General features: G+C 38.4%; 1 protein-coding gene across 10 annotated transcripts in view; it reads left to right on the forward strand.

Annotated features, from left to right (window-relative positions):
• Positions 1-26,933, forward strand: part of NF1 (neurofibromin 1) — a 255,085-nt gene that overhangs the window by 217,026 nt on the left and 11,126 nt on the right. For 7 of the 10 annotated variants that reach the window (XM_082707297.1, XM_082707296.1, XM_082707299.1 and 4 more), the window contains 18 exons: positions 2,270-2,463; positions 3,796-3,936; positions 4,104-4,383; positions 5,031-5,245; positions 5,478-5,539; positions 5,683-5,797; positions 6,539-6,640; positions 8,377-8,517; positions 11,389-11,515; positions 13,531-13,662; positions 14,614-14,749; positions 15,986-16,143; positions 18,425-18,547; positions 18,937-19,067; positions 19,260-19,360; positions 20,061-20,203; positions 20,573-20,619; positions 21,880-22,096. In XM_082707297.1, coding sequence (XP_082563423.1) covers positions 2,270-2,463; positions 3,796-3,936; positions 4,104-4,383; positions 5,031-5,245; positions 5,478-5,539; positions 5,683-5,797; positions 6,539-6,640; positions 8,377-8,517; positions 11,389-11,515; positions 13,531-13,662; positions 14,614-14,749; positions 15,986-16,143; positions 18,425-18,547; positions 18,937-19,067; positions 19,260-19,360; positions 20,061-20,203; positions 20,573-20,619; positions 21,880-22,096 — 2,565 coding nt within the window. The remainder of the gene's footprint in view (positions 1-2,269; positions 2,464-3,795; positions 3,937-4,103; positions 4,384-5,030; positions 5,246-5,477; positions 5,540-5,682; positions 5,798-6,538; positions 6,641-8,376; positions 8,518-11,388; positions 11,516-13,530; positions 13,663-14,613; positions 14,750-15,985; positions 16,144-18,424; positions 18,548-18,936; positions 19,068-19,259; positions 19,361-20,060; positions 20,204-20,572; positions 20,620-21,879; positions 22,097-26,933) is intronic. The other 3 variants (XM_082707301.1, XM_082707302.1, XM_082707294.1) reach the window with 3 other exon arrangements.

The raw sequence follows: 26,933 nt of genomic DNA on the forward strand, positions 1-26,933 counted from the left end.
TGAGGACTAAGAATGAGATAGAACTGGGGTGCCTGGGTGGTTCAGTTGGTTAAGTGTCCCACTTTTGATCTTAGCTCAGGTCATGATCTTGGGGTCCTGCGTTTCCAGCCCGGCATTGGGCTCCACACTGGGTATGGAGTCTACAGAAAGAAAGAGAAAAAGGGAGAGAGAGGGATGGAAGGAGGGAGGGAGGAAGAAGTGGAACTTAAAATGATTATAAATTTCACTTGAAACAACAAGAATAGTTAAGAAAATGTTGAAAGAAAAACTGAAAGACACTTGTTGCAGACATTTGAACACGTAACAGTATAATAATTAAAACAGAAGTGTTAAAGAATCAGCAGTCACATCAGTTTAAGAAAACAGATTGATAAAGAAGCATCACAAACTGACGGGGAAAAGATTAAATCATTTAAACAGTGAGACTGGGAAATGAATTAAGTTGGATCTTCATCTTCACCCCAGACCACAACATACCAAAATAAGGTCTAGCTGTATTTAAGAATTGAATATAAAGGGGCGCCTGGGTGGCTCAGTGGGTTAAAGCTTCTGCCTTCGGCTCAGGTCATGATCTCAGGGTCCTGGGATCAAGTCCCACATCGGGCTCTCTGCTTGGCAGGGAGCCTGCTTCCCCCTCTCTCTCTGATTGCCTCTCTGCCTACTTGTAATCTCTGTCTGTGTCAAATAAATAAATAAAATCTAAAAAAAAAAAAAAGAATTGAATATAAAAACTGGAACCATTAAAAAGAAAAGGAGGAGGAAGCAGAATATTTAATTACTTTCCGGATGATTAAGGACTTACAAAGTAAAAAAGTGGTAGATGGAAACAAGGGAAATGGTGAGTGTAAATGATTGCATAAAACTTCAGAACATCTCTATTTCAGAAACATAAAGAAAATAAAAGATAATAAAACACTAGGAAATATGCTTGCAGCAAATATGAGAAAAGAATATATTTAATCATGAAGGGTTCTTACAAATTAATAAAAAATGGATCAACAGTAGCATTCAGGTCATGCTAAAAAAATATATTTTAAGACGTTCACAGATAAAATCAAAGAAATAAAAACAAAGAATAGTAAGGTAACATTCAATTATCAAATTGGCAAAGGGTTTTTTTTTTTTAAGATTTTATTTATTTATTATACCGAGAGAGACAGTGAGAGAGGGAGCACAAACCAAGGGAGAGGGAGAAGCAGGCTTCCCGTTGAGCCCCAATGTGGGGCTCGATCCCAGGACTCTGGAATCATGACCTGAGTCGAAGGCAGACACTTAACGACTGAGCCACCCAGGCACCCCTGGCAAAGGGTTTTTTCCCTTTGTTTTTAATTCAGTGTTCATGGTCTATGGAATTTTGAACAGGGGCCGTTTTCTGAGATGGCACTTGGGACATGGATATCCAGACACCTAAGGAATTCGTGTTCAGATGTTTATTATAGCATTACTTTTTATTTAATTTTTTTTAAAATTCAGGTATATCCTGTCAGTAAAGTGCCCAAATCTTAAGTGAACAGCTTCATGAATTTTTTAGTGTGAATACATCACAAAACCCCCTCCCACATCAAGATACAGAACATTTCCAGCATCCAGAAGGCTGTCAGTACCATCCCCTCACCAAGAGTAACCATTATTTAGAAGAATTTTTGTGTCTTTTTCTGAACTTCAAAATAAACAAATAAATAAATAAAATATATAAATGTAAATAAATAAATAAATGAAATATTAAAGCATGTTTGAACTTTGAGGATATTCAAAACATACTGCATAGAAAGCATGGTCCTCATTTTTGTGGAGGTGTTGGGGTGGGTTTTATGTGTCTATACACACATAAATACACATCATCTCTACATAGCTTTGAAAGCCTGATGGGAGATGGTACACCAGTATATTAATATCAGTTTCATTTTTGTGGTGATGCTTCCCTTTCACCTAACTTCCTATGATTGCTATATATTCCTACATACAATTGTTACATACAATTAGAATAAAACGTAATAAAATTTTTAACTAGGAGAGAAATGATTAAGAGGAAGAAAAATAGATAAAACTTTTCAAAAATTGGCCAGCTGGCTTTTAAGATTACTTTCTTCATGGCTTATTCTCTTCACCCCTATCTTTACTATATTGGTCAAATCTCTTTTCTCCAGACCTGGTGCTAGGTATTGATCTTTACCTTTTACCTTCTTTTCCCCAATTCTCTATATTTTTAGATAACTGTTGATGTAATTTTCATTGACCATCTATGCTAATAATGTATTTTTTTTTCCAGGTATTGAATTGAAACACCTTTGTTTGGAATACATGACTCCGTGGCTATCAAATCTAGTCCGTTTTTGTAAGCACAATGATGATGCCAAACGACAGAGAGTGACTGCTATTCTTGATAAGCTGATAACGATGACCATAAATGAGAAACAGATGTACCCGTCTATCCAAGCCAAAATATGGGGGAGCCTTGGGCAGGTATTGAGTTTGCTCACATTTTTGTCTAGTACCTCTGTAGTGCAGATGCTGATCTTGTACCCTCTCTGGGCACTAGGGATATAGCTATAGAAAAGACAGTCCTCTCTTTCAAAAGTATGCAGATACTCCCCTAATTCTTTTTTTTTTTCCCCTCTTTTTAAAGATTTTATTTATTTGAAAGAGAGAGACATCAAGAGAGGGAACACAAGTAGGGGGAGTGGGAGAGGACGAGGCAGGCTTCCCGCCAAGCAGGGAGCCCGATGTGGGGCTCCATCCCAGGACCCTGGGATTACGACCAGAGCTGAAGGCAGACGCTTAACAGCTGAGCCACCCACATGCCCTGACACTCATCTAATTTTTGATTTGGTTCAGAATTGTAGATGTCTACTGCGTGTTTCAGAGCTAGAAAAGAAGTAATTATTTTAGTACTCTTTTCCATGGCATAATTATATAGAATTTAACTGTAAAAATCTGATGTTGTTTCTAGAAAATAGTGGTTTATTTTATTTATTTATTCAGCATGAGGAGTGGGGAGGCGAGTGGCAGGGGGAAAGGCAAAGAGAGAAGGACAGAGAATCTCAAGCAGTCTCCCAGTCCAGGTCAGAGCCCTGTGGGGCTCCGTCTCATGACCTGAGCTGAAATCAGTAGCCGGATGCTTAACCAACTGAGCCACCCTGACACCCCTAAATAGTGCTTTATAACATATTCTAGTACTTACATACCACAGATATCAGTAGATGTTTGTTAACAATACTGTTTCAGACACATTTCATTTATAGTTCTAGCACAAGAATACGAGTATTAAAATATAGAATACAATGTAATATTTTTTATCTGAAAAGAATTGTGCACATCATTTCTTCAAAGTAGTCACCTAAGGCAGCAATACCTTTACTCAAACAATGCTGTGACTCTTCCAAATAATTTGAAATGACCATAGAGCCAGTTTTATGGCGCTACAAAATATCTCAGTACTCGATGTCATTTCCTAGATTTTAAAATAATAGTTTCTTACAGTAATTGTACATTACTGTCTTAGGAGAGAACAGAAGTGCTTTGCTAGTGGATGAAAATAATACATGTGGAGATCTTCAGTTTTTGAATTTTGGTCCCTTAATCTCTGAAGCAATTGAATGAATAACTTCATCCTCCTTTGGGTATTTAATGATAAATTTACTGACAGGTCTCTAAATAAAAGTTAGTATTTTGGAGGCTTCAGGTGGAAGACAATTTTCATGTTGATTGGGCTACTGCTTTTGAAGTATTTTTAAAGTAAAAATGAAGTTGGCAGAGTGAATGGCTAAAACATGTTATTTTCCCCTGTGCCACTAGATTACAGATCTCCTTGATGTTGTACTGGACAGTTTCATCAAAACCAGTGCAACAGGTGGCTTGGGATCAATAAAAGCTGAGGTGATGGCAGATACTGCTGTAGCTTTGGCTTCTGGAAATGTGAAATTGGTTTCAAGCAAGGTAATCGACTTTCCCTTTGCCTTCTGGACTGTGGCATCCTGTGTCTGTTTTTATGGCCAGGGGGTTGTTTGTATTGTAGCTAATCATTTTAAACTTAAACTGAAATTTTTTGTGTGAGAAAATTCTGTTTTAGCCCCCGTGTTTTTTAAAATCCCGTTTCTTTACAGGTTATTGGAAGGATGTGCAAAATAATTGACAAGACATGCTTATCTCCAACTCCTACTTTAGAACAACATCTTATGTGGGACGATATTGCTATTCTAGCACGCTACATGCTGATGCTGTCCTTCAACAATTCCCTCGATGTGGCAGCGCACCTCCCCTACCTCTTCCACGTTGTTACTTTCTTAGTAGCCACAGGGCCACTCTCCCTTAGAGCTTCCACACATGGCCTGGTCATTAATATCATTCACTCTCTGTGTACTTGTTCACAGCTCCACTTCAGTGGTAAGTGCCTAGAAAGTACTTTGTGTTTTGCAGTCCATATCACCAGGTTGGCATACATTATCTTACTCATTATTATGGTACCTTTAACACTAGCTGTTTTATTGAAGCCCGTGATGTTGACATGAAATATTATCCGAAAGAAAAAGAATATGTTAATTCCATTCTATTTCAAGGTATAGCAGAGATTTTCTTTTACGGTTCAGTTATTAGAGTGAGTGAGCCGGGTGTGGGGACAGAGGGAGAGGGGGAGAGAGTCCTGAAGCCGACTTCCAGTGGAGCCCGACATGGGGTTCTGTCCCATGACTCTGAGATCATGATCTGAATCGAACACTTAACTGACCGAGCCACCCAGGTGCCCCCTAGAGCAAAGATTTTCTATGTGTGTTTGTCCGGTGGGCTCTTGTAGGTACCACAGAAGTTAAAGACGCCACAGCGGTTGATGGTGTTGCGTTACTGGCATGAACTTGTAGATAATGGAGTCAAAGCAGTGAGCATTGAGCAGAATATACTAGAGGGTTGGTGTAGGGAGCGTGGTGATGTAGTTTTGATACGATATACAAATTTTCTAAAAGCAAAGTGAAATTGGGCACTTTAGAATTGAAAAGTTAGTATTTTTAAAGTCTCCTTGTTCCTTTTTTCTTTTACAGAAGAGACCAAGCAAGTGCTAAGACTGAGTTTGACAGAGTTCTCTTTACCCAAGTTTTACCTGCTGTTTGGCATTAGCAAAGTCAAGTCAGCTGCCGTCATTGCCTTCCGCTCCAGTTACCGGGACAGGTCATTCTCTCCTGGTTCCTATGAAAGGGAGACTTTTGCTTTGACCAGCCTGGAAACAGTCACAGAAGCTTTGCTGGAGATCATGGAGGTACATTAGGCAAAATGATAGGAAAGTGAGATCTTTTTTTAAATCCACTAGTACTGTGAAGAAGAAATATCCTGCTGCTTTATACTTGAGGCTTAAATAAAAACACTCCCATGGAATGTGCTTATTGGTAATATATATGTCATTTATTTAACTACATTATAATGAACCTTATTTAAATGTCTCTAAAAACATTTATGTACATAAAAATATTTAAGACTGTCCTTTTTTTAAGGCATGTATGAGAGATATTCCAACTTGCAAGTGGCTGGACCAGTGGACAGAACTAGCTCAGAGGTAGGTCCCAAATAAATTTAAGCTGTAAAAGTTGGTATATTGTTAAAAAGACAAATACTACTGCATAATCAGTATTTTAATTAATTATTTAGTATATATAAACACAAATGTTTTCATAAAGTCTTCGGATTTTTTACTTGCAGATTTGCATTCCAATATAACCCATCACTGCAACCAAGAGCTCTTGTTGTCTTTGGCTGTATTAGCAAACGAGTGTCTCATGGGCAGATAAAGCAGATTATCCGTATTCTTAGCAAGGTATATCCCCCTCCCCCTCTCCCAAATATTTGTGGTTCTCAAGTTGTAAAGCATACCTTTGTTTAAGGGACATCTAAATATGAATTTAATAAAGTATCTTGTATATTGCTTGTTAAATCTTTAAACAATGGATTGAATTTTTCTTTATTGTAATTTTTGAAGTGTAAGAGACCTCTAAAGAAGATATCTTAAAATATGTATTGTCTCTTTTGCTAAGAAGGTACTCTCAGTATTTTATCAGTTTTCAAAGCACTTAACTATATGGTTAAACTAGCCTTTAGTTAAAGTAATTTACATAATTTAGTAAAATGATGTAATATGTAATTAATAAGCACAATGTATTGTATTAAAATATAATAAAGAAAATTTTTTAAAGATTATATTTATTTATTTGACAGAGAGAGACACAAAGAGAAAGGGAACACAAGCAGGGGGAATGGGAGAGGGAGAAGCAGGCTTCCCGCTGAGCAGGGAGCCCGATGTGGGCCTTGATCCCAGGACTCTGGGATCATAACCTGAGCCGAAGGCAGATGCTTAATGACTGAGCCACCCAGGCGCCCAGTACAAAAATATTTTAAAATGAAAACCCAAATGACCTATTTACCAAGAATACCATAGCACTGGAAATAATTCTAGCACTTAGAAAATGAGGAATTGTTCTGAATGGATTGTGAGATTCAGTTTAGGAGTTAATGTTTTATTTCAATGAAAGTAAAATAAAAAATTCTGTTTCCCTAAAAGGCACTTGAGAGTTGCTTAAAAGGACCTGATACTTACAACAGTCAAGTTCTGATAGAAGCTACAGTGATAGCACTAACCAAGTTACAACCACTTCTTAATAAGGTAATTGCTATATAGAAAATGAGTGCATTCATTTTGGGTCTCAGTATTAAATGTTACTATACTTTGTTTCAAAGAATTCAGAAAGTAAATTGGACTAAGAAGAAGTTAGAAAAAGCTACCGTTAAAGTAGAACTTCCTTGTCTTTAAATTTAGTTGTTTGAAGAATTTACATTAGTGGAAGAGTAAGTATGGAGAGTATGTTCTCAAGATCTTGTAAGTTTTTGTCTCCTCAATGCTAAAGGAAAAATAGGTATATATTCTTAATTCTTTTATCCAGTAAGTATTCGCTGAGCATCTGCTGTGTGCCAAGTACCATGTTAGGTGCTAGAGATGTAGAACCTGAACAAAACTAGGAAGACTCCCTGCCCTCGTGGAGCTTATGTTCTTGGGGTGAGTGTGGGAGTTGGGAAGGGAATAGGGAGTAAACAAAGTAAGTACAATACATAGTATGCTAGTTCATGATCATTACTATGGAGGAATGTAAAGCTGGGAGAAGTATATATACCTGGTCATCCAGAGAGTCTGAGTGGTAAATGAAGATGATGCTGAAGAGGAATAAAATGATGCTGCCCCTGGTTTTGGATGGTCTGAGCTCATCTCAGCTTTGTGACCTGGAGCAGGTCCTTTAATGTATCTGGACATCATATTTCCACATTGATAAAATGAGTAAACTAGACTAGATGATGGCAGAGTATTATTTTCCAGCTCTGAAGTTGTGTAATTATGTGAATTGAATACAAAGATAGGCCAGATTTGAGGGAGATTACAGAGAAATAAATACCTGTATGTTCCTCGTATTGAGTTATATGTTCTACAGATCTTCTAATTCTAAATTGCACAAAATGGTTCTTTCATCCTCATCTTAGAAGTTAAAATGAGGCTCAAAAGGACGAAGTGACTTGACCAAGGTCACATACCTAATAAGACAGAGCCAGGATTCTCTTCTAAGGCTGTCTTACTCTAAAGTCTATGAATTTTTGCATATACCATGCTGCTAAATGAGGGTTCCCCCAAATACATAACTTTAGTTCAGAACAGCAAGAGATACTGTATTGGTAAGGGTGACAAGAAAGTTAAAAGGGTAGAGTCTAAGCTAAAGTTAAAGATACAGCTGGGCTTTATTATCAAGAAAGGAGAAAAGCCTTGCATAGCAAACGAACTGCAGGGGATCGTACAGGGATGCTGGGACAATGAAAGGATGGTGGGTAGACCATTCTAGTAGTGTGGAGAAACTTTGCAGCAGAATAGTGACACACAAGATTGTAAAGATTGGAAAGAACTAATTCAAGATTCTTCAGAAGGGAGTTTGGAAATGTATCTATATGTTTTCAAGCAGATGAGTAGTGTGACAGTAATGTACACAGCAGATCGGAGTAGGGGGAGACTGGAGACGAAAAGAATGCACATTTAAAATAAGGAAGGTTGGCATAGAATAGTGTCATTAGCAATAAGCAAATACAAAAGAGACTATTGGAAGAATTAATGAGACTTGGTGACTGGAGTTTGGAGTCAAAGAACAGGGAGAAATCAAAGGAGAAGCTAAGGTTAGCCGAGCTAACAGTGTTTTTAGTTACACACATGGCATAGTTGAAGAGCTTACCCATATATTTAATTTCTCCAAAAGAGAAAACATGCTTAATTTGGGGAATAATGTGCTCTGTTTTATACTGTGATGTGTTTCGAATGAGACTGTTTGTAGTTCATCTCACTAATCTGGAATGCATGGCCTTTGCCAGGACTCCCCTCTGCACAAAGCCCTCTTTTGGGTCGCTGTGGCTGTGCTACAGCTCGATGAGGTCAACTTGTATTCAGCAGGCACCGCGCTTCTGGAACAAAACCTGCACACCTTAGACAGTCTGCGGATATTCAATGACAAGGTAAGCAAGCTTTGGGTTGGCATTCCTAGAGTCTGCACATTTAGAATTCCTCTCTCTTTTATTGTTGGCCTTTTAAAATCAGAAGAGGTCTGTAGCTTCAATATGCATTTCTGTAATGCAACTTATTGTGAGTATAGTTCCTTAACAGCTCATTAAAAAACTATTTAAACTTTTCTGTGTAAAAATAACGGGAACAGTACTCACCCAATACTGGTAAACAGAATAGGGATAAAAAATACTGAGTAGTAATAGTAGCTACTAGGCTAAGCCCTATGCTGTGTTCTGCCCTACTGTACACTGCACAATCATTATTTGTGATTTCACAACCCAAGGTAAAGGTTAGCATTCTCTATCCTCCATTTCACTTATGAAGAAATAATCTAAAAATAAGCTTATTTTTATTGAATAATGGTTCTTAATGAGGAAGTAGGTTGGAGAGTCCAAAGGAAATATTTGGGTACTTAATTGTACTGGTTTTTTGTTTTGCCTGATCCCACTTTGAAACATACAATTTTTACCCTTCTTAATATTTATCAACCTTGACGACTCAGGTTGGATTTTGGTGTATAGAGTATAGAGAAGGGGACATAACAGTATGAATTGATATTCTTTTTGTCTTTGGAGAAGAATGAATATAGGAGAAAAGAGAGAAATTTTCTTAAAGAGAGATACATGTTTATAACAAGAGATTTACTTGAAGTGAGCTTGATCAAAGCTGTGAGTAGGAAAAAGAACAGAGAACAGGAGCATGGTTTTAAGTGTGAAGATACTTGGGCTAAACACTGTTTGATAAGTCTGCCATTTGTGGTGTAGACTTGAAATAACTACCTTGAAGTTTATCTGTCAGGCCTCCATTTTACAAAATAGAAAGGAACAAAGAAGTTAAATAACTTGTCCATATTTGTACATCTGATTTGGAACTAGAGGCCCTCTTTCCTAATCCCCATTGCTCTTTTCTGGGGTTGTCTTGGGACAGTGGTAGTCAGAGAGATAGCTAGATATTGTGTATTTGTATGGATATAAAAATATTTGTAAATGTTTGTCTAGGAGTATCTGTCTTGGTATTTTCATTGTCAGAACAGCCCCATAGCAGGAGCTAATACTTACTTCAGTGCCCCCAGAATACTAGGAATCAGAGTTAATAAAGCCTATTAAAAGTCTCCAGCATGTAAGATGAATAAGATCTGATGTATAACATGGTGACTGTAGTTGGTAACAGTATAGTGTATAATTGAAATTTGCTGAGAGAGTAGAACTTTAAGTTCTGTATTTAATGATTTAATGTTGTCACCAGAAGCAGCGGTGGGGGTAGCTCTAGATATTTGAGGTGATGGTTGTGTTCATTACCTTCATGGGGTAGATCGTTCCCCAGCGTATATGTATATCAAATCATAATGTTGTACACATTAAATACCTTAGAATTTTATTTGTCAGTTATTATACTCATTAAAGCTGGAAAAAATTGTACAGATAGCAAGTTAATAGGTAATCATACTTTATATAGTATTTATATAGTATATAAAATACTGCATTTTTATTTAACTATAAACTGGACATCTTTCAAAGCATATATACTCACACATACACATGTGCGTGAACTTGTAATTCTTTCTCACGGCTGCAGAGTATTTTACATCATGCACGAGCCACAATTTTTCAACCATTTGCCCATTGATGAACAATTGACTTGTTTCTATCTTTTCTTCTTTTCTGTTTTAAACAGTGCTGTTCTAAACATCTCTCTATATTTACTTTAAATGCTCATATTTTTCTTTCTTTGAGATAGAAATGTAGATAACTTGAGCTCAGGCTCTGAACACCTTCAGTTGTTTGCTTTTAAAAATCTCTGTTCGGGCGCCTGAGTGGCTCAGTGGGTTAAGCCACTGCCTTCGGCTCAGGTCATGATCTCAGGGTCCTGGGATCGAGTCCCGCATCAGGCTCTCTGCTCGGCAGGGAGCCTGCTTCCCTCTCTCTCTCTCTGCCTGCCTCTCCATCTACTTGTGATTTCTCTCTGTCAAATAAATAAATAAATAAAATCTTTAAAAAAAAAAAAAATCTCTGTTCAAGAGTGAATCACTGGGCTTTTTAAAAAAATGCAAATTCCTGGGCTTTACCCAGCGACCTTAAAGCAGATACTCATCTTTAGTGACTTTAAAGCAGATGTACTTGGAGCCACATCTTTGGAAACACTGTTAAAATCTTAACTATCGTAGGCAAGTTGCATGGCATTTTTAAGTTTCAATATCCTTGTTTTCCTGTACTAGAATGTAAAATCCACCAGGGTGAACAGTTTTTGTCTGTTTAGTTCACTGATGTATGCGCAGAGCCTAGAACCATGCCTGGCACATCAAAAACACATGATAAGTACTGAATAAGTAAAAGAATGAATGAATGAATCTGTAAAATGGAGCTAATATTGACTGCATAGGATCGCTTTAAGGTTTCAATATAGTAACATGTCTAACATTATTGTATACTGCAGGCACTCAGTAAATACGAACTCTCTTTGTTTTCTTGAATTTATAGTCATAGTTTACAAAATGCCCATTATAATTCAATGGATGTTCTTACTTAAAACAACAATAATTATAATCTTTAAGAAGTCACCAAGACATAAATTAATGGTCCTTTATTTTGCATCATAAATCAAAGCTATTTTGTCTTCTGTCATCTTATTACTAATATATGCTTGATTGTCTCACACTTATTTATTTGTGGTATCTTAAATGGTCTATGGTTTTCTGTAGTCCTCTGAAAATAATTTCTCTTCACTTGAAAGGGTTACTTATCATAGCTACGAACATAGTCTTAAACCAGTAAGTAAAGTTCTTGTGTGAACCCCATCAACCATATTCTGATTATCTTTACTAGAGTCCAGAGGAAGTATTTATGGCAATCCGGAATCCTCTGGAATGGCACTGCAAGCAAATGGATCATTTTGTTGGACTCAATTTCAACTCTAACTTCAACTTTGCACTGGTTGGACACCTCTTAAAAGGTAGAGGCCTTGTGTCAGAATATTTTTAGGAAATGCTATCAGGAAGCCAGAAGTAACTAAAATTGTTATTTGAAATCAGTTGATATAATTTGGCTCATACATCTTACTTTTCTTTTCCCCCAGATTATTTGAGAGAGAGAGAGAGAGCTCGAGGGAGACAGAGGGTGGGCAGGGAGAGGCAGAGAGAGAGAGAAAGTGAGAATATCAAGCAGACTCCCCACTGACTGTGGATCCCAGTGCGGGGCTCAGTCCCACAACTCTGAGTTCATGACCTGAGCTGCAACCAAGAGTCAGACGTACAACCCACTCAGCCACACAGGCGCCACTCGTATATCTTACTTTAAATGCGGATACAGCTGTCTTATTGAGCTATGTTTTACTCTGTATATATTTTAATAGAGCCTAATTGCTGTGTAAATTATCCAATTTCCTTTAAAATGCAACAAAGGAGTTGGTTCTTGAAATAATCCTAAATACTGGATTCTAATAGCTGTATTATTAGATAACACTACGTGTCTTTTTGATTATTTAAAATAAGACAGACTGCAAATCAATAAATGATGTTACTTGAGTAACTTATGTTAGAATATGGTATCTTAGAGATCTGATCACAGATTTTCTTCAACTTGTTTCTAAGGTATTATTGCTCAGTCACATTGTTACATACCATAGCACCTCACCTTTCTTGTACCCCATCCTCATCTCTCCAATTTTTTGATTTGCTGATAGCAGTGGTCTCCTAGTCCTCAGTGCCAGCTCACTCACTGCCTCTACTGGCTTCACTCCCCGCTGTTGACTCCACTGTGGGTTAGCTTTGGTTTACTAACGTGGAACAGCCATGGCCAGAGACCATGGCTAACAGGAACAGCACATAGTGGTAAGACAGAGGCAAAGGCATTGTAAAGTAAGGCTTGGGATGAGCAGCTGGCATGAACCAGTGGTCTTTAGCAGCACTGGCTTTGGCCACAGTTGGAGACTCAAGCTCTAGCTTGTATCTGCAGTTTTGTAAATCAATGAATATGACTCTTAGGCTTGAGGGATCATGAAGGTTCTCCCAGTTTTTACTTGACAGGTGTATGTACACCCACTACTGTCAATGTAAACATTTGATTTCTTCACCTTATGAAATTTCTGGAGAAATAGTAATAGCTTTAATCTCTAAGTGAATAGGGATTGCTCAAAGATACTACACTTAAAATAGGATACCAAAAAGAAAGATTGCATGAGGCTGATAAAGTGCTTGCTGATTCTGTATTTCAAAGAGTACCACATATTTTCAGTGTACAAATTCCCTTCTTTAAAACGGAGTAGCACTGGGGCACCAGGGTGGCTTGGTTGGTTGATCTGCCTTCAGTTCAGGTCATGATTCCGGGTCCTGGGTCTGAGCCCTGCAGCAGGCTCCCTGCTCAATGGGGAGTCTGCTCCTCCCTTTCCCTTTGCCCCTACCTCCCAACTTGTGCTCTAGCTGGCTCTCTCACTCTCAAATGAATAAACTAAAAAAAAAAAAAAAAAAAAAAATCTTTAAAATGGACTAGCACTAATGATTAAAGGCTGTCCAAAGCCAAGCTTACTCTGACCAAACCTATTCTTTGTTCTGAGAACATATACATCCTATAGCATTAGGTTTTTTCCTTTAATTAGAAAAAAAGAATTTTTAAGAGGTAGAACACTATTTTCAAAAGATATCTTAAGGTGAGCTCAAATATCTAGTTTTTTTTTTTTTTTTTTTTTTTAAATCTCTGCACTGCTTTAGTGAATGGAATGTCTGAAACAGCATCCATCCTTCCTTATTTTCCTCCCTTTCAGAGAATAGTATTCTCTTCTACACATGTTTGGTACTTAATCTTTCATGTAATTAACTATTCACGTACGTATGTTTCACCTTCCCAAACAGCTGTTCTCAGAAGGCAAGAGTTATCCCTTATGTTTCCTATCCTTGCAGGGTTGCTAGTCAGTAAGAGCTTAAGAAGTAGTTGTGGAAAGTGTGGATTAATGTCTTGTTTTATTTTTTGTAGGGTACAGACATCCTTCACCTGCCATTGTTGCGAGAACAGTCAGAATTTTGCATACACTACTAACTCTGGTTAACAAACATAGAAACTGTGACAAGTTTGAGGTGAACACCCAGAGCGTGGCTTACTTAGCAGGTAAAGATTCAAAATAGACAAAATCAGTCTTACCACATCTCTATCTAAGGACCGCCCAGATGACACAGACACCTGTCGGTCCTTCAGCTGGCTGCTTGGCAGGGTAAAGAGCTCAAAAACCGGTCCTGTGGTGGTGGTTACGATTTTGAAAGCTTTGCCTCATAAAAGAATTTTACCTCATAAAAGAATTTGCATTAGAGTCTGAATATGTTCCCTTTGTCATCTTTGGTCCCTTTGGCAGCGTGTGCTTCCCTGTTGTTATAAAATCTAAAAGCTTCAGCCTGGCATCCTGGGCTCTTCAGCAGCTCTCCTAATTCTGCTCTCTTTACCTAAATTTCATAAGCCCCACTTTTTATTACCCCTCCAGACAGAAGAGCTAGTTTAAGCCCATCTACTTGCCTTTCTGCCTCTTTCGTATGTATTCCTGATGCCATTTGCTTTACCTGGAATGTCTGCCCATCCCCACTATCCCATTAAACCTTCTCATTTTCTCTTACCCAGTCTGTGTTTCCTCACTCAATAACACTTAGCACCTATGTATGACACAGGTCTTGAATGTAGTTGTTCAGAGGAAAGTGTTGATTCCCAGTTAGCAGACTACAGTTTGTGGCAACTTTTTTTTACCTTGGGCACATCATTTAACATCTCAGAGTATTATTCTTTTTCTGAAAAATGGACCTTATAGTACCTGTCCTGATTACATTCTGTGTTTTTTGAGATCAAATTTACATCATAGCACTTGAGAAATACAAGATTCTTTTAAAATCTCCATATATTTCATGTTTACAAAGTCTGTCCTAAGTGGTCTTACCCTTCACATTCTCTAGGGCTCTTTATCTGCATGTCTAATAGGTATTATTCTCTTCAAGAGGTTGTAAGCAATGTATCCTGTTTCAAGTCACACTTGGAATTTTTGTTAAATTTCCTAACCTTCCTTCTTTTTCCTTTTAGCCTTACTCACAGTATCTGAGGAGGTTCGAAGTCGCTGTAGCCTAAAACATAGAAAGTCTCTTCTTCTTACTGATATTTCAATGGAGAATGTTCCTATGGATACATATCCCGTCCACCATGGCGACCCTAGCTATAGGTCAGTGGCCTTCTTCTCCCGTGATTATGTACTTATAATCAGGTTTCAGTTTTCCATGCTAGCAGAGGCAAGCAGCAAGAGTAATCCAGAAGGTAATATATAGGGGAAAAGATAATCTAGAAAGAATATATAAATAAAACCCTTTTTATAAATGTATAGTGTTCTCTGTGGATTAGTAGTCAGACAGTTCCTCTAAGCTAATTGTCCTGTTAACATTAGTTCACCTGTTTTAAGCACAAACCAGTTGAGTAATGAAAAGAGATGATCTTGAAATCACTGGGTTGTAAAAAAGGGCCTGGGGAAAACTACCATGGAATGTGGGCAACATCACATACTGAATGACGGGAGGCTGAGCCGTACAGTTCGTGCAGATGCACATGCCCCCACATTTGTAGTGTGTACACTTACCACGCTGAAGTTATTTAAGAGTTTTCCAGAGTATAGTTTCAGATGATAAGATAGTCATATTATGTCCACTGCTGTATGTGGTCTTAGGTAGCATATTTTTCATGACAACATGGAGAAATTATATGAAAATGGCACTATTTTGGAGACTTTCTGTATTTTCAATTAAGCAGAAGTATCTGAGTTTGAGGTATAGTGTTAAACATAGGGAAATAATCTTGGATCTGAAAAGCTTATATCATTCAATTTATCACCATCCCACTTTTTGATTAAAAAGCCCTCTACAGTTTCCCACTGAGATTTTAACAAAGTATGCAAAATACCTTTTCCAGGTATACTTAGCTTTCAACAGTCTTATTCTTTGGTCATCCCTTTGATTATATTTGAGATATGCCCTTCTTGTTATGAAAAGGAAAAAATGAGTTTTGTTGTGTTCCCTTGTCAAAGTATAGTTACTTTTCTTGGTTTTTTAAACCCAAACTATAGTTGCCTGTTTAGACTTGCTTTCCCCAATTAAAAAATCAACTAGTACAATTCTGCTGTGCATTGGTGAGCGGCTACCGCATACCAGACATCATGGCAAGAAAGTAGGTGCTAAGGACAAAAGCACTAAAAGAAAAAACAGTGCTCATTTTTAAGAAAATTTTCCGAATAAATGAAAGAAAGAAGGAAGGAAGATATTTCTTAAACATACACTAAAGCCCTTTAGAGTGCAGTTTTAAATTAAGTGATTGTTGTCACTGGGAAATAGGACAGCCAACTAAGAGGGGCAAACAGTGGTTGTCTTTGTCACCTGTCACTTAATTCTTCTCAATTGTTTAAATCTCTCAGGACACTAAAGGAGAACCAGCCGTGGTCATCTCCCAAAGGTTCTGAAGGGTACCTTGCAGCCACCTATCCAACCGTGGGCCAGACCAGTCCCCGAGCCAGGAAATCCATGAGTTTGGACATGGGGCAGCCTTCTCAGGCCAATACGAAGAAGTTGCTAGGTTAGTTTACCTAAATGATACAGAATTTTTTTATACTTACTCTTCCTAATGGTCAGGTACTTTTACTCTTGGAAAATTATTTGAAGCTGTTCAGAATTATCAAAATTTTCCATTTCAATGCCAACTATAAGAGTTTAATTATCAGTTAAGACATATCAGTTAAGACAGAGGAATAAGAATGGGATCTTGAAAGAGTTCTTTTCTCATTCTTAGACTGAATGCTGTGGCTGTCCTTGTTTTGTTCTGCCTTGGCCAGACAGTGGGGAAATGAGAATAGGGGAGACGTTAGCCTCTCACGGGAAAGGAGGCCTTTTGCTGCACGCAGGCGCAGGGCTTTAACAATATGGTTTCTGGAAAGTACTGTCTGAGAGCAGACTACGTCAGTAGGGTATGAAGCTGCAGTAATACTTTCTGCCATCTTTTCTCTTAAAAGACAGTACACATTTTTTTGATTAGTGTGTTTTTCTATTTCTATAGGAAGATACGAGTTTTGAAAGTTAAGATTGCTCAGATATGTCAGCATTTGTCAATAAGGATACCTAAAGTTCTGAGAGACCCTTTCCCTTCATGAAAATTGGAAGTAAATCATGAGAGTGTTCACTGATCCCACCTCACCACAAAGGAAAGGAAAAGGTGCTCTTATGCAACTTGGGCTAAAATTCTCCTTGTTAGAGAAATACTTCGGAATCAGGATCCGTATGTCAGGGACCAACACTGTGAATGGCTCAGTGGGTTTCAGCTATCCGTACAAGCATATTTTTACGTATATTTAGTACTGTGAAAATGTTTCTGTTCACAAGGAAAGCAGTGAGCAATGAAGCGTGAAATAAATAACCTGCCAGTAAGCCATGAAAGAAATGGAAACCTTGAGCATTGATCACTGTTACTAGCCACGCAGGGTCATTACCTTTAGTTTCTGTTTATGCTTTGTCACAAAATGGTCTTCTAGGAGTTTCCTGGTTACTTTGTGTTTTGTAGTTCTGGATTTTCATGCTAAGGAAGTTGTAAATGAAAAACTAACTTCAGAGAAAATGTTCTGTTGAGTTTGTTCAGCGCATGTGCTGGATGAGTAAATCATGGTCTCTGCCCTGAAGAGCTCATGTTCGCTGGCCAAGACTTCTAATAAGCTGATTACAACAGCATCCATAGGTGCCATTAAAGGAGATGTCTTCTGAGGGGTAACTGAGCATCTGGGGAAAGGAGGAAAAGCTGCAGAGAGGGGGTAACATTGGAACTGGGTCTTGAAAATTCAATACATGCTTGCCTGACAGACGCAGGATAAGGAAGGCGAGCATGAGTGAAGAAAAGTCAAGAAAAGCACCTGTAGGAAACCAGGCTAGCAAAGGATTGGAAGTAGATTGCAGGAGACTTTGTATGCAACGTTCAGAAATTTAGCTGCGTATCCAGCAGGGATCTTTAGGGAAGAAACATTACCAAATTTTGTTTGAAGGCAAGTTTTTCTGGCTCCAGCATGGAGAAATAGGAAAAGATGTTTGGCAAGGGGACCGTGTAAGAGATAAATAGAACATCCAAACCGGAGATGGAGTGGATCCTCCACTAAGGCAGGAACAGTGGAAGAATGGAGAAGAGAAATCAGGTTTGAGATGATGCGTGAAGTGGAGCAGAGGAGATTGAGTGCAAGTCCCAAGAACCCATTTTTGGTACTTTAACTAGAGAAAGGGATTTCACGTAGAGTGGTACACGCTAGAGAGACTCACAGCCAGGCGGAGGTGCTACCGTACTACTTGCCATTTTTGAAGCATCTCCCAGTAGATCTATTATTTAGTACTTCGAGGCAGGCAGACATTGTTTTTCAGAGACTGATGAATTAAAATCAAACTTTGACCTTGCCTGCGTTTGGCAAGTTTTCATATTGTTAATGACTAATTCTGGCCCTGCGCAGAATTTCTTGAACTGAGGAAAAGCTGTTCAGATGTAGTTGATCTTTGCTCCTGACCAGTGCACACACCCCTGTATTTATCCTTAATCATTGCACTTGCTGGCGCGGCCTGGTCTACGTTCCATGTAGTGAATGTGATCCCAGTCTAATTTGGACCAGTAAGGCACATCCTGTCCTGAGATGCAAAGCCATGGGGCCAAATTTCGTGACAAGATGGAGAACCAAGGACAGAAACTCTGCCCCAGGGATATATTTGAGCTTTCTTTGGGTCCTTAAGTGAAAACTTAAACACTTGATGTCCAAACATTTTCTTTTTAGTAAAATCCTATTCACAGACACTGTGGTTAATGAACTGCCATATTCTGTAACTTTTGTTTATAGGAACAAGGAAAAGTTTTGATCACTTGATATCAGACACAAAGGCTCCTAAAAGGCAAGAAATGGAATCAGGGATCACAACACCCCCCAAAATGAGGAGAGTAGCAGAAACTGATTATGAAATGGGTGAGAAACAGAGTTAATAATTGATCTAGATCATTGAAAATAAGGTGGGAGAGCCACATTTGCTTTCCAGCCATTTCTTAGAATCTTTAGGATGAAATGTAGACGCATTTGCGCTTTTTCAGAGATAAGCTATACAGTCCTTAAAATGAAAGTTATCCTGAAACCTGTATAAAAAGTAATCATATATATGATATATACAGCATTGTAAACAGCCAGCTAGAACTTTTGTATAGGTGACTATTAATTCTGTATGATGTTTATGTTGCTGTTTTAAGTGCCTACTAAAAAGCTATTGAATTTTAGAAGTATCATTAAAATATGTTAGGTGAAGTGGTATCTAGTATATCTGTTCAGTTAATACAGCTGATTGTCTTCATATCATCCTGCAGAAACTCAGAGGATTTCCTCATCACAACAACACCCGCATTTACGCAAAGTTTCAGTGTCTGAATCAAATGTTCTCTTGGATGAGGAAGTACTTACTGATCCGAAGATCCAAGCACTTCTTCTTACTGTTCTGGTAAAGTTTTTGCCTTTTGCTTGTGGTGCCAGGGAGGGGGTTTGCCCTCAAGTGTTTATTCCAGTCTACTCTTAGGAGGCCCTTAAATGTTAAAAACCTGAAAGGAAGATTGTCTTGTCCTTCTCACCAGAACATGTAACAACACAGCCACAAAATAAAATGTGTTTTGTTGACGTTTTTGCCCTTTGGCAGGCCACGCTGGTAAAATACACCACAGATGAGTTTGATCAGCGAATTCTTTATGAATACTTAGCAGAAGCCAGTGTTGTTTTCCCCAAGGTTTTTCCTGTCGTGTAAGTATTTTCTGGTTTTGTTTAACTTCCATATCTGTCTTGAAGTCGTATGTTTTACCAAAGCTTAGGAGAAGTATCATCCAGTAATGTTCACTGGCTGTGGAGAGGGGAATGTGAGACAGCATGATAGAGATTTTTGTTTAGAGACAGTGGGTTTAGTGGGGGCCTAAGGCTAGTTATGGCCTATTAGGGAAAACATTTTTTTATCTTGTTGATTTTCCTTTTTTTTTAAGATGTTATTTATTTATTTGAGAGAGTGAGAGGGAGCACGAGCAGGGGGAGGGGCAGAGGGAGAAGTTGGCTCCCTGCTGAGCAGGAGGCTCCTTGTAGGGCTTAATCCCAGGACCCTGGGATCAGGACCTGAGCAGAAGGCAGATGCTTAACCAACTGAGCCACCCAGGAGTCCCTCTTAAGTGCTTCATGGTGATGAGCATTATTCATTGTTCATTTCCTCACTTAGGAGCAAACCATTAGACACTCTAGGTACCTGTTTTGGTTTCTTTTTTAGTAGAGCTTTTGTATTTATCCACAGCTGAGTGAAAATAAAAAACCTTCTATATGGAAGATGAATTTAATTCTCTCAAGAGCTGAGATCATATTAGCCTCAGATTATTCAAATATGTTTTCCAGTATATGTTTTCCATTTAATTTCCCGTTAAAAAGTTCTTGTGTTTGCTTTTTGTTTGTTTGTTTTGTTTAGGCACAATTTGTTGGACTCTAAGATCAACACCCTGTTGTCATTGTGCCAAGATCCAAATTTGTTAAATCCAATTCATGGAATCGTGCAGAGTGTGGTGTACCATGAAGAATCCCCACCACAGTACCAAACATCTTACTTACAAAGTAAATCAGTGTCTTGGGAGGAGGGTGGTTGATGAACTTGCTAGTGTGTGCACTGTTAACAGAACGTACCAACTAAAGAATTCTTTATAAGGGATAGACTTGTTGATACTTCTCTCTCCATATGCTATTTTCTACTCTTTCCATTAGACGAATGTTCAGTAAGGAACTGGTTTAAAACTTCTTAAGATTAAAATACAGTTTTATACTGAGTGTGTTTTAAGTGAGCCTTAGTCTACTCTGACATTCATTCTGAAAAAATGTTTTCAATGTGTGTTTAGGTTTTAAATGTCATCAACCGTATAACTTAATTTCTATTAAGATTAAAAGACTGTCGTGCTTATTATAAGAATAACATTTGGTTTGTTGCAGGTTTTGGTTTTAATGGTTTGTGGCGGTTTGCGGGACCCTTTTCAAAGGTAAGAAAAATCTGTTTTTCTCTATTGACAAAATGAAAGTTATTATTCTATTATTAAGAGCACACAATATGCTGAAAACCAGAATGATGACTCACGATAAACACATTATTTTTATAAAATGCTTTCTACCACAAGATTCTTTCTAAGAGGCAGCACCTTTAATACATGTATATATCAGTTTTTAAAAAAAAAAAAATAATAACTCAGTCCAGTTTATGCTTGACTTCTCAGAAGGGTGTGATAAACCTCTGTAAAGTTTTCTGCTCTCGGTCGTTTGTGTGTTTGATGATTGCAGTGCATACACTTAACTTAAGTATCTTATAATTAGGAAGGAGCACGACCTATGGTTAAAATCAACCTCATGACCCAAAACGAATACAGTGTTATATGTCAGTGAAATCTCAGTTTTTTTAAATTACATAATGAAAAAAAATACTCTTATGAAAATATTTTTCCTTCCAGCCTATTGGATTAGATTCATTTTTATCTGAAATATATTCTTACTTGTTCTTGTTCATTTTTTTTTCTTTGATTAGCATTAGTTGATATGGTGCTACATAAATGTGTTCTTAATTATTGTCTCTGTGTATGGTCCCTCCAGATGGATTGAGATTCCTTGAAGGCAGGACTTCTGTTTCCCCCCACCCCAGTTCCTAGTGCAGTGTTCTAGATGCAGGGGTGCTAAATCAAGGTGAATTATCTAAATCTTACTCTAGTTTTAAGAATTAGGTATTTAGTTTTTTATTTTGTTCAGTTAGTACTGAATATCTCTTGATATGCAAAGGCTGTCATTTAAAAAATGGGCCTGAATTCCTAGAAATTAAGTATATCTTGCAGGAAGGTTTGTAGTTCGATTGCCAGTAACCCTCTGCCCTACGCAGTGTTCAGTTAGTTGAGTATCTAAACGGCAGCTGGCATGATGAGCCTCTGCTCATTTTCTTGTTTTGGAAAATTGACTAGACATCATAGCTGATGGTTTTATTGTCTCAGGGTTAATTCAGTCTTTGCCTCTGCATGGCTGTCTGTAATCGCAGGGTCATCTGGAAGGTGTAGGTGTAAGCTGAAGAGTTCCCAGTCGGAAGTCCCATGGTAGTCTGGCAATCCTACGCCACCCCTTTTTTTTAGTGCTCTCTAGTACACAAGAAGAAAAATAGTACATTAAGCCCAGAACGAAAATTGAGTTAATCTTTTTTGGCTTCAAAGGGGATTTACAGAAAAAAAAAGAATGGAGCTAAAATAATTTCCTATTTTCCATTACAGCAAACACAAATCCCAGACTATGCTGAGCTTATTGTTAAGTTTCTTGATGCCTTGATTGACACGTATTTGCCTGGAATTGATGAAGAAACCAGTGAGGAGTCCCTCCTGACACCCACTTCTCCTTATCCTCCTGCAGTGCAGAGCCAGCTTAGTATTACTGCTAACCTTAACCTTTCTAATTCCATGACCTCACTTGCAACTTCCCAGCATTCCCCAGGTTAGTAAATGTAATCTTTATATAAATTTGAGCAATAATATTAATATACCAACATCAGGAATTCCCTTGTTATCAGGTTATAGTAGATTTTGCTCCTTTTTATCATGAGGTTCATCTTACATTTCTTCTTTACCTTATAGCTGATTTGAATTTTGTTATGCTATAAAGCTTTCTACTTTCAAACAGTTATTCATAAGATAGTGAAATGTTTAGAGTGTTCACATAGTGTTCTAAGGTTGATAAGTTTTTAGAGTTTGGGCAGAAAGAGCAACTTCTAAGCTACCTCACCCTGTAAGGGAAGAGAATGAGAATTCCCTTACTAGATAGACTAGCCTTGCCTCAAGGGCTTCTATGTCTCTGATACAGCATACTGTATCCAAGAAATCCACAAAGTATGGTAGTACCCATGTCCCTGTTGCCAGCAACAACACAACCATCCAGAGACCAACCTGAAAATCTAGGAAAATCAACAACCAGAGAAACGTCACCTCAAGAAAATGACATCTTAAAGCACATAAGCATATTCCTTGCCACAGAGTCGCTTTTAGCTCCACACGAGCGAAGTGTGCCAATGCAGTGTGCAGCTAAAAGGTGGATGCACTGAGAAATACTAGCTAACAGCCGGCGCAGGGCTCAGATACACAAGACGGCAGAAATGGCAAACCTGCAGACTTCCAGGCTCATTTGGTGTCAGAGTGAATGGTTTCCTACAACTCTGGTCAACCCTGAGTTTGGTGCAGAACTGACGCCATTGTGTGTGATGATGACAGTGGGTAGTGAGGGAAAGCTTCCATTTGGTCATGTTTTCCATTCAGAATGATACCCTTCTAAAATGGTGAAAATTTTCAAAAGGTTTTGTGTTTAAAGTTCCATTATCTGAAGCACCGATGTATATTTACTGTACATCGTTCTTTTTTTGGGTGTTAGCATGGATTTTCTTTTTAAAATCCTAGTAATAGCCTACAGTGATGTTCAAGACACATAAATAGAGACCCCGATTTATAATCCCAATCTTGCATGAGTAGTTTTGAAGGCCTGAAGAACTTGGCAAATATAATATCCAACTCATATTATAAACCATGGTATTAAAATAACTATCTATTAAAATAATTCATCTATTCAGTTTGGGTCAGCTACAAAGCTTTGGCCAGCAGAGGAAACAAATTGTTTGGTCCAGCATTTATTGATTGATTGATTGACTGATTCTTTTTTCCTCCAAGTAATAAGAGAAGTCTGGCTAACATTTCTTCTGCATATAACCACATTCATTTGCCCTCTGTCATTTATTCCCTAGGACATGTTCATTTGCCCTCTGTCACTTATTCCCTAGGACATTGTTTCTCCAACTGTGATCCCAGACAAGCATCAGCATCATTTGGGAACTCGCTAGAATGCAGATACTAGAGCCCTACCCCAGACTTCCTGCATAAGAAAGTCCCAAGAGTTAGGCCCAGCCAGCAGTCTGTATTAATAAACACTCCAGGTGATTCTTATACACACTAGAGTGTAAGAAGCACTGCCCGAGGATATGCCTGCAGTCCTGGCCCATTATCAGCATTTCAACCATTAAAGCCAGGGAAAAATGTAAAATGTACTTCTAGATATTGTAGCCACTGAACTCTTTCCCCCACCACTGCATCCCCTGCCCCCACCTCCAAATCTTGGCATTTTGGAGCTAAGGAACACTGTAGAGATTGTTTAGTTCTAAGCTCACCCATGTGTGTGATGGGGAAACAGGGATTTAGAAGAGCTAAGGTAATTGTTTTATCACACAGTCCTTATCCAGAACCCAGGCCCATGCTCTTTCTACCACATTCATCACTTTCCATATCTATGATCAGCTTTCTTCCCTCCCTTTGTGTCCCTGTTTCTTTCATTTATTTGTTTAGCTATTGCTGTCTCATTACTTCCATCTGCCTTACCGTAGTCCACCACTACTTTTTTTCCATAGAGCTCTCTGTTTTCTGCATTACTTGTTCTTTATAATGTTAATGACAACTGGAAAATTCATACTCTGTCTGTAGTTGCCCTACTGTTTTTAAATTTTGGTTTATTTTGACCAAACTTTTGCCACTTGGGCAAAACCTTTTAAACCTGTCGAAAGTGGTTATTTGTTTTTATATTAACTTTTTTTTTTTTTTTTAACACCCGGACTGGTTGTTAGAGAGGTTTCTGCCCATCTTTGCCCACTAATGGAGACCCTAGAATAACCACGTTGGAAACAGAGGTAGCAGTACAGGTCTTCCTGCTAGCTGATTAATTGCTTATATCCTGTGTTGGTTGTTTAAAAAATAAGTCCTATCCTGCAACCTCTTTTTTAAGAATTGTTTCTAAAAATCAGAAAATAGTATATGTGGTTTTGGTTACAGTTTTAAACCAATAGTGTTACTTTTAGTAGTTCTTTAGATGGCTGCTTGAATAGACGACCACAGCCTGGAAGCCTTTGACTATTCTCAAAGGAAACAAGCTTTTAAAGTAGCTTTAAAACAAGCTTTAAAAGAATTAATTAAGTAGAATCATGGTACTCAGCATTTCCTGGCTCTGAATTGCAAATTCTGTATCCTCAGTTTGCCAGATTATTTTACTACATGTTTTTGGGAAAAGGGTTTATCTTTCCAGTAGTGGTTATACTCTCCTATGAAGCAAACCCATTTGTATCTCCAAATTGTGGGCTTGTCTCCATGAAGTGATCCTGATTTATCTATGTATCTAATTACTGTGCTTTTGCCATTTGCTCTTATAGAATACCTCTTTAAGAGCTAATATTTCATTTGTAATTAGGTATACTGTTTTTATCTTTAGCTACATGGAATCTTATATTCCTATCTCCTCATTTCTTTATGGAGCTGAGTTTGCTGATATCAAAGAGCTGAAGGAAGTAATGAATCTAACTCAGATTCTCAACTCAGCCTAGCATTTCAACTTTGATGTTTGGCTGTATAAAAATCAAAATAGGTTCCTATTTCCACTCCCCATCAGCCAAGTCCCAAGCAGAAGTATTTATTTATTCACTTACTTGCTTATTTATTTTTAAAGATTTTATTTATTTAGATAGCGTGCAAATTGGTGGAGAGTTAGAAGGAGAGGGAGGGAGAAAGCAGGCCCCGAGCTGGGTGCGGAGCCTGATGCAGGACCTCCATCCTATGACCTCGAGACTGTGACCCAAGCTGAAACCAGGAGTAAGATGCCCAACCGACTGAACTGCCCAAGAGCCTCATAAGCAGAAATATTTAAAGAAATTCTAGGAGCTCCTGGGCGGCTCAGTCCACTAAGCAGCTGCCTCTGGCTCAGGTCTTGATCCTGGGGTCCTGGGATCGAGCCCCGTGTCCGGCTCCCTCCTCAATGGGGAATCTGCTTCTCCCTCTTTCTGTGCCTCCCACACCCCAACCCACCCCCCGGCTTGTGCGTTCTCTCTCACTCACACATTCTTTCAATAAATAAATTAAATCTTAAAAAAAAAAAATTTCATGTCACTCCCTGAAGTGGAGCCACAGATGTGGCTTGTCATCAAATTACCCAACGTTAATCTGCTCCCAGTCTCCTGAGCTTTAAGCAGGTGAAAGTTCTGTTGCCCTATGTCAAAAGGCAACAGTCACTGATCTGCGTAGAGCTCCACTCTGCTGTAGACTTTCCTTGTCAGTGCAAGCCTCTGCTTTCTAGATCTTTGGTACTTAACAAGGATCAGCCACTAAGCTCTGTTTTCTTTTTGGTCACCAGCCAGCATTCTCACTGTCAAATCAGCTAGATAAGATTCATGAACTCCCTCCCACTCCCAGGCATTAAACCTTACTTAAATAATATATTAACTTATGTTGGGGGGGGGTGGTAATTCATCAGCCACCAGCTTCTGAGAAAGTGTTGGTCACTACATAAAGCAATTGTCTCTGAAAATCCATTCTTCCTGACAAACTATCATAGCTCACTTGTCTATCCCCTTAGCACAAAGAGGATTATTTTCTAAATCTGTATTTTTTTTAAGTTTCATTTATTTGAGAAAGAGAGAGCTCATGAGCAGGGGGAGGGACAGAGGGAGAGAGAGAGAGAAGCAGACTCCCTGCTGAGCAGGGAGCCCAATGTGGGGCTTAATCCCAGGTCCCTGAGATCATGACCTGAGCCAAAGTCAGATGCTTAACCCACAGAACCACCCAGGCGCCCCACTAAGTCTATATTTTAAAATGTGTAAATGACTGTCTTCTGACTCCCTCCCTAGTTGAAATTGAACTTGGCATCAGTGGAGCTATCAGTGGAGTTCAGTGCATGTAAATTTATATTAACTTTTTAGCCAAATGAACATAAAACTCTGCCTCTTCAGATTTTCCCAAATGTCACTAAGAGAGCCCTGAAGAGAATCCATAAAATTTACTCTCTGACATACAAGATATGCCAAGGTGATTTTGTGGTCCCCTGTTAGGTCCAGTGTGGCTGAGCTGGACATGAATGGAAGAACCAGATTTAGAGCTAGAAAAACCAAGTTATTCACTTAAAAATGCTGTGAGTGGTCTCAGCATTTCTACCACTCAGCCATGAATGGTCTTCTTAGGTAATGAGCAAAGAAGCCTTTTTAAAGCCATAGTTTTGCATGTTTTATAACCTTCTCAAGTGCAGTCTCCCTCCATCCTCTTTTCATGTTGAAGACCAAGTATACTAGGAATAGAAATCCAGATGGAATTATATAGACTAAGTACCCATTAGGAAATTAAATAGATCCGCTTCCAATGTATTAAGTTTTAATTTATACTCTGCCAGTGTCTCCCAGTGTTTTTCACACTATAATTTAATTCAGTAAACATTTGAGGACCCATTTTGTAGACATATACTAGATAATCTGGGCCACTTA

The sequence above is a fragment of the Mustela nivalis genome (assembly GCF_964662115.1).
Source record: "Mustela nivalis genome assembly, chromosome: 17".
In the NCBI taxonomy this organism is placed as follows: domain Eukaryota; kingdom Metazoa; phylum Chordata; class Mammalia; order Carnivora; family Mustelidae; genus Mustela; species Mustela nivalis.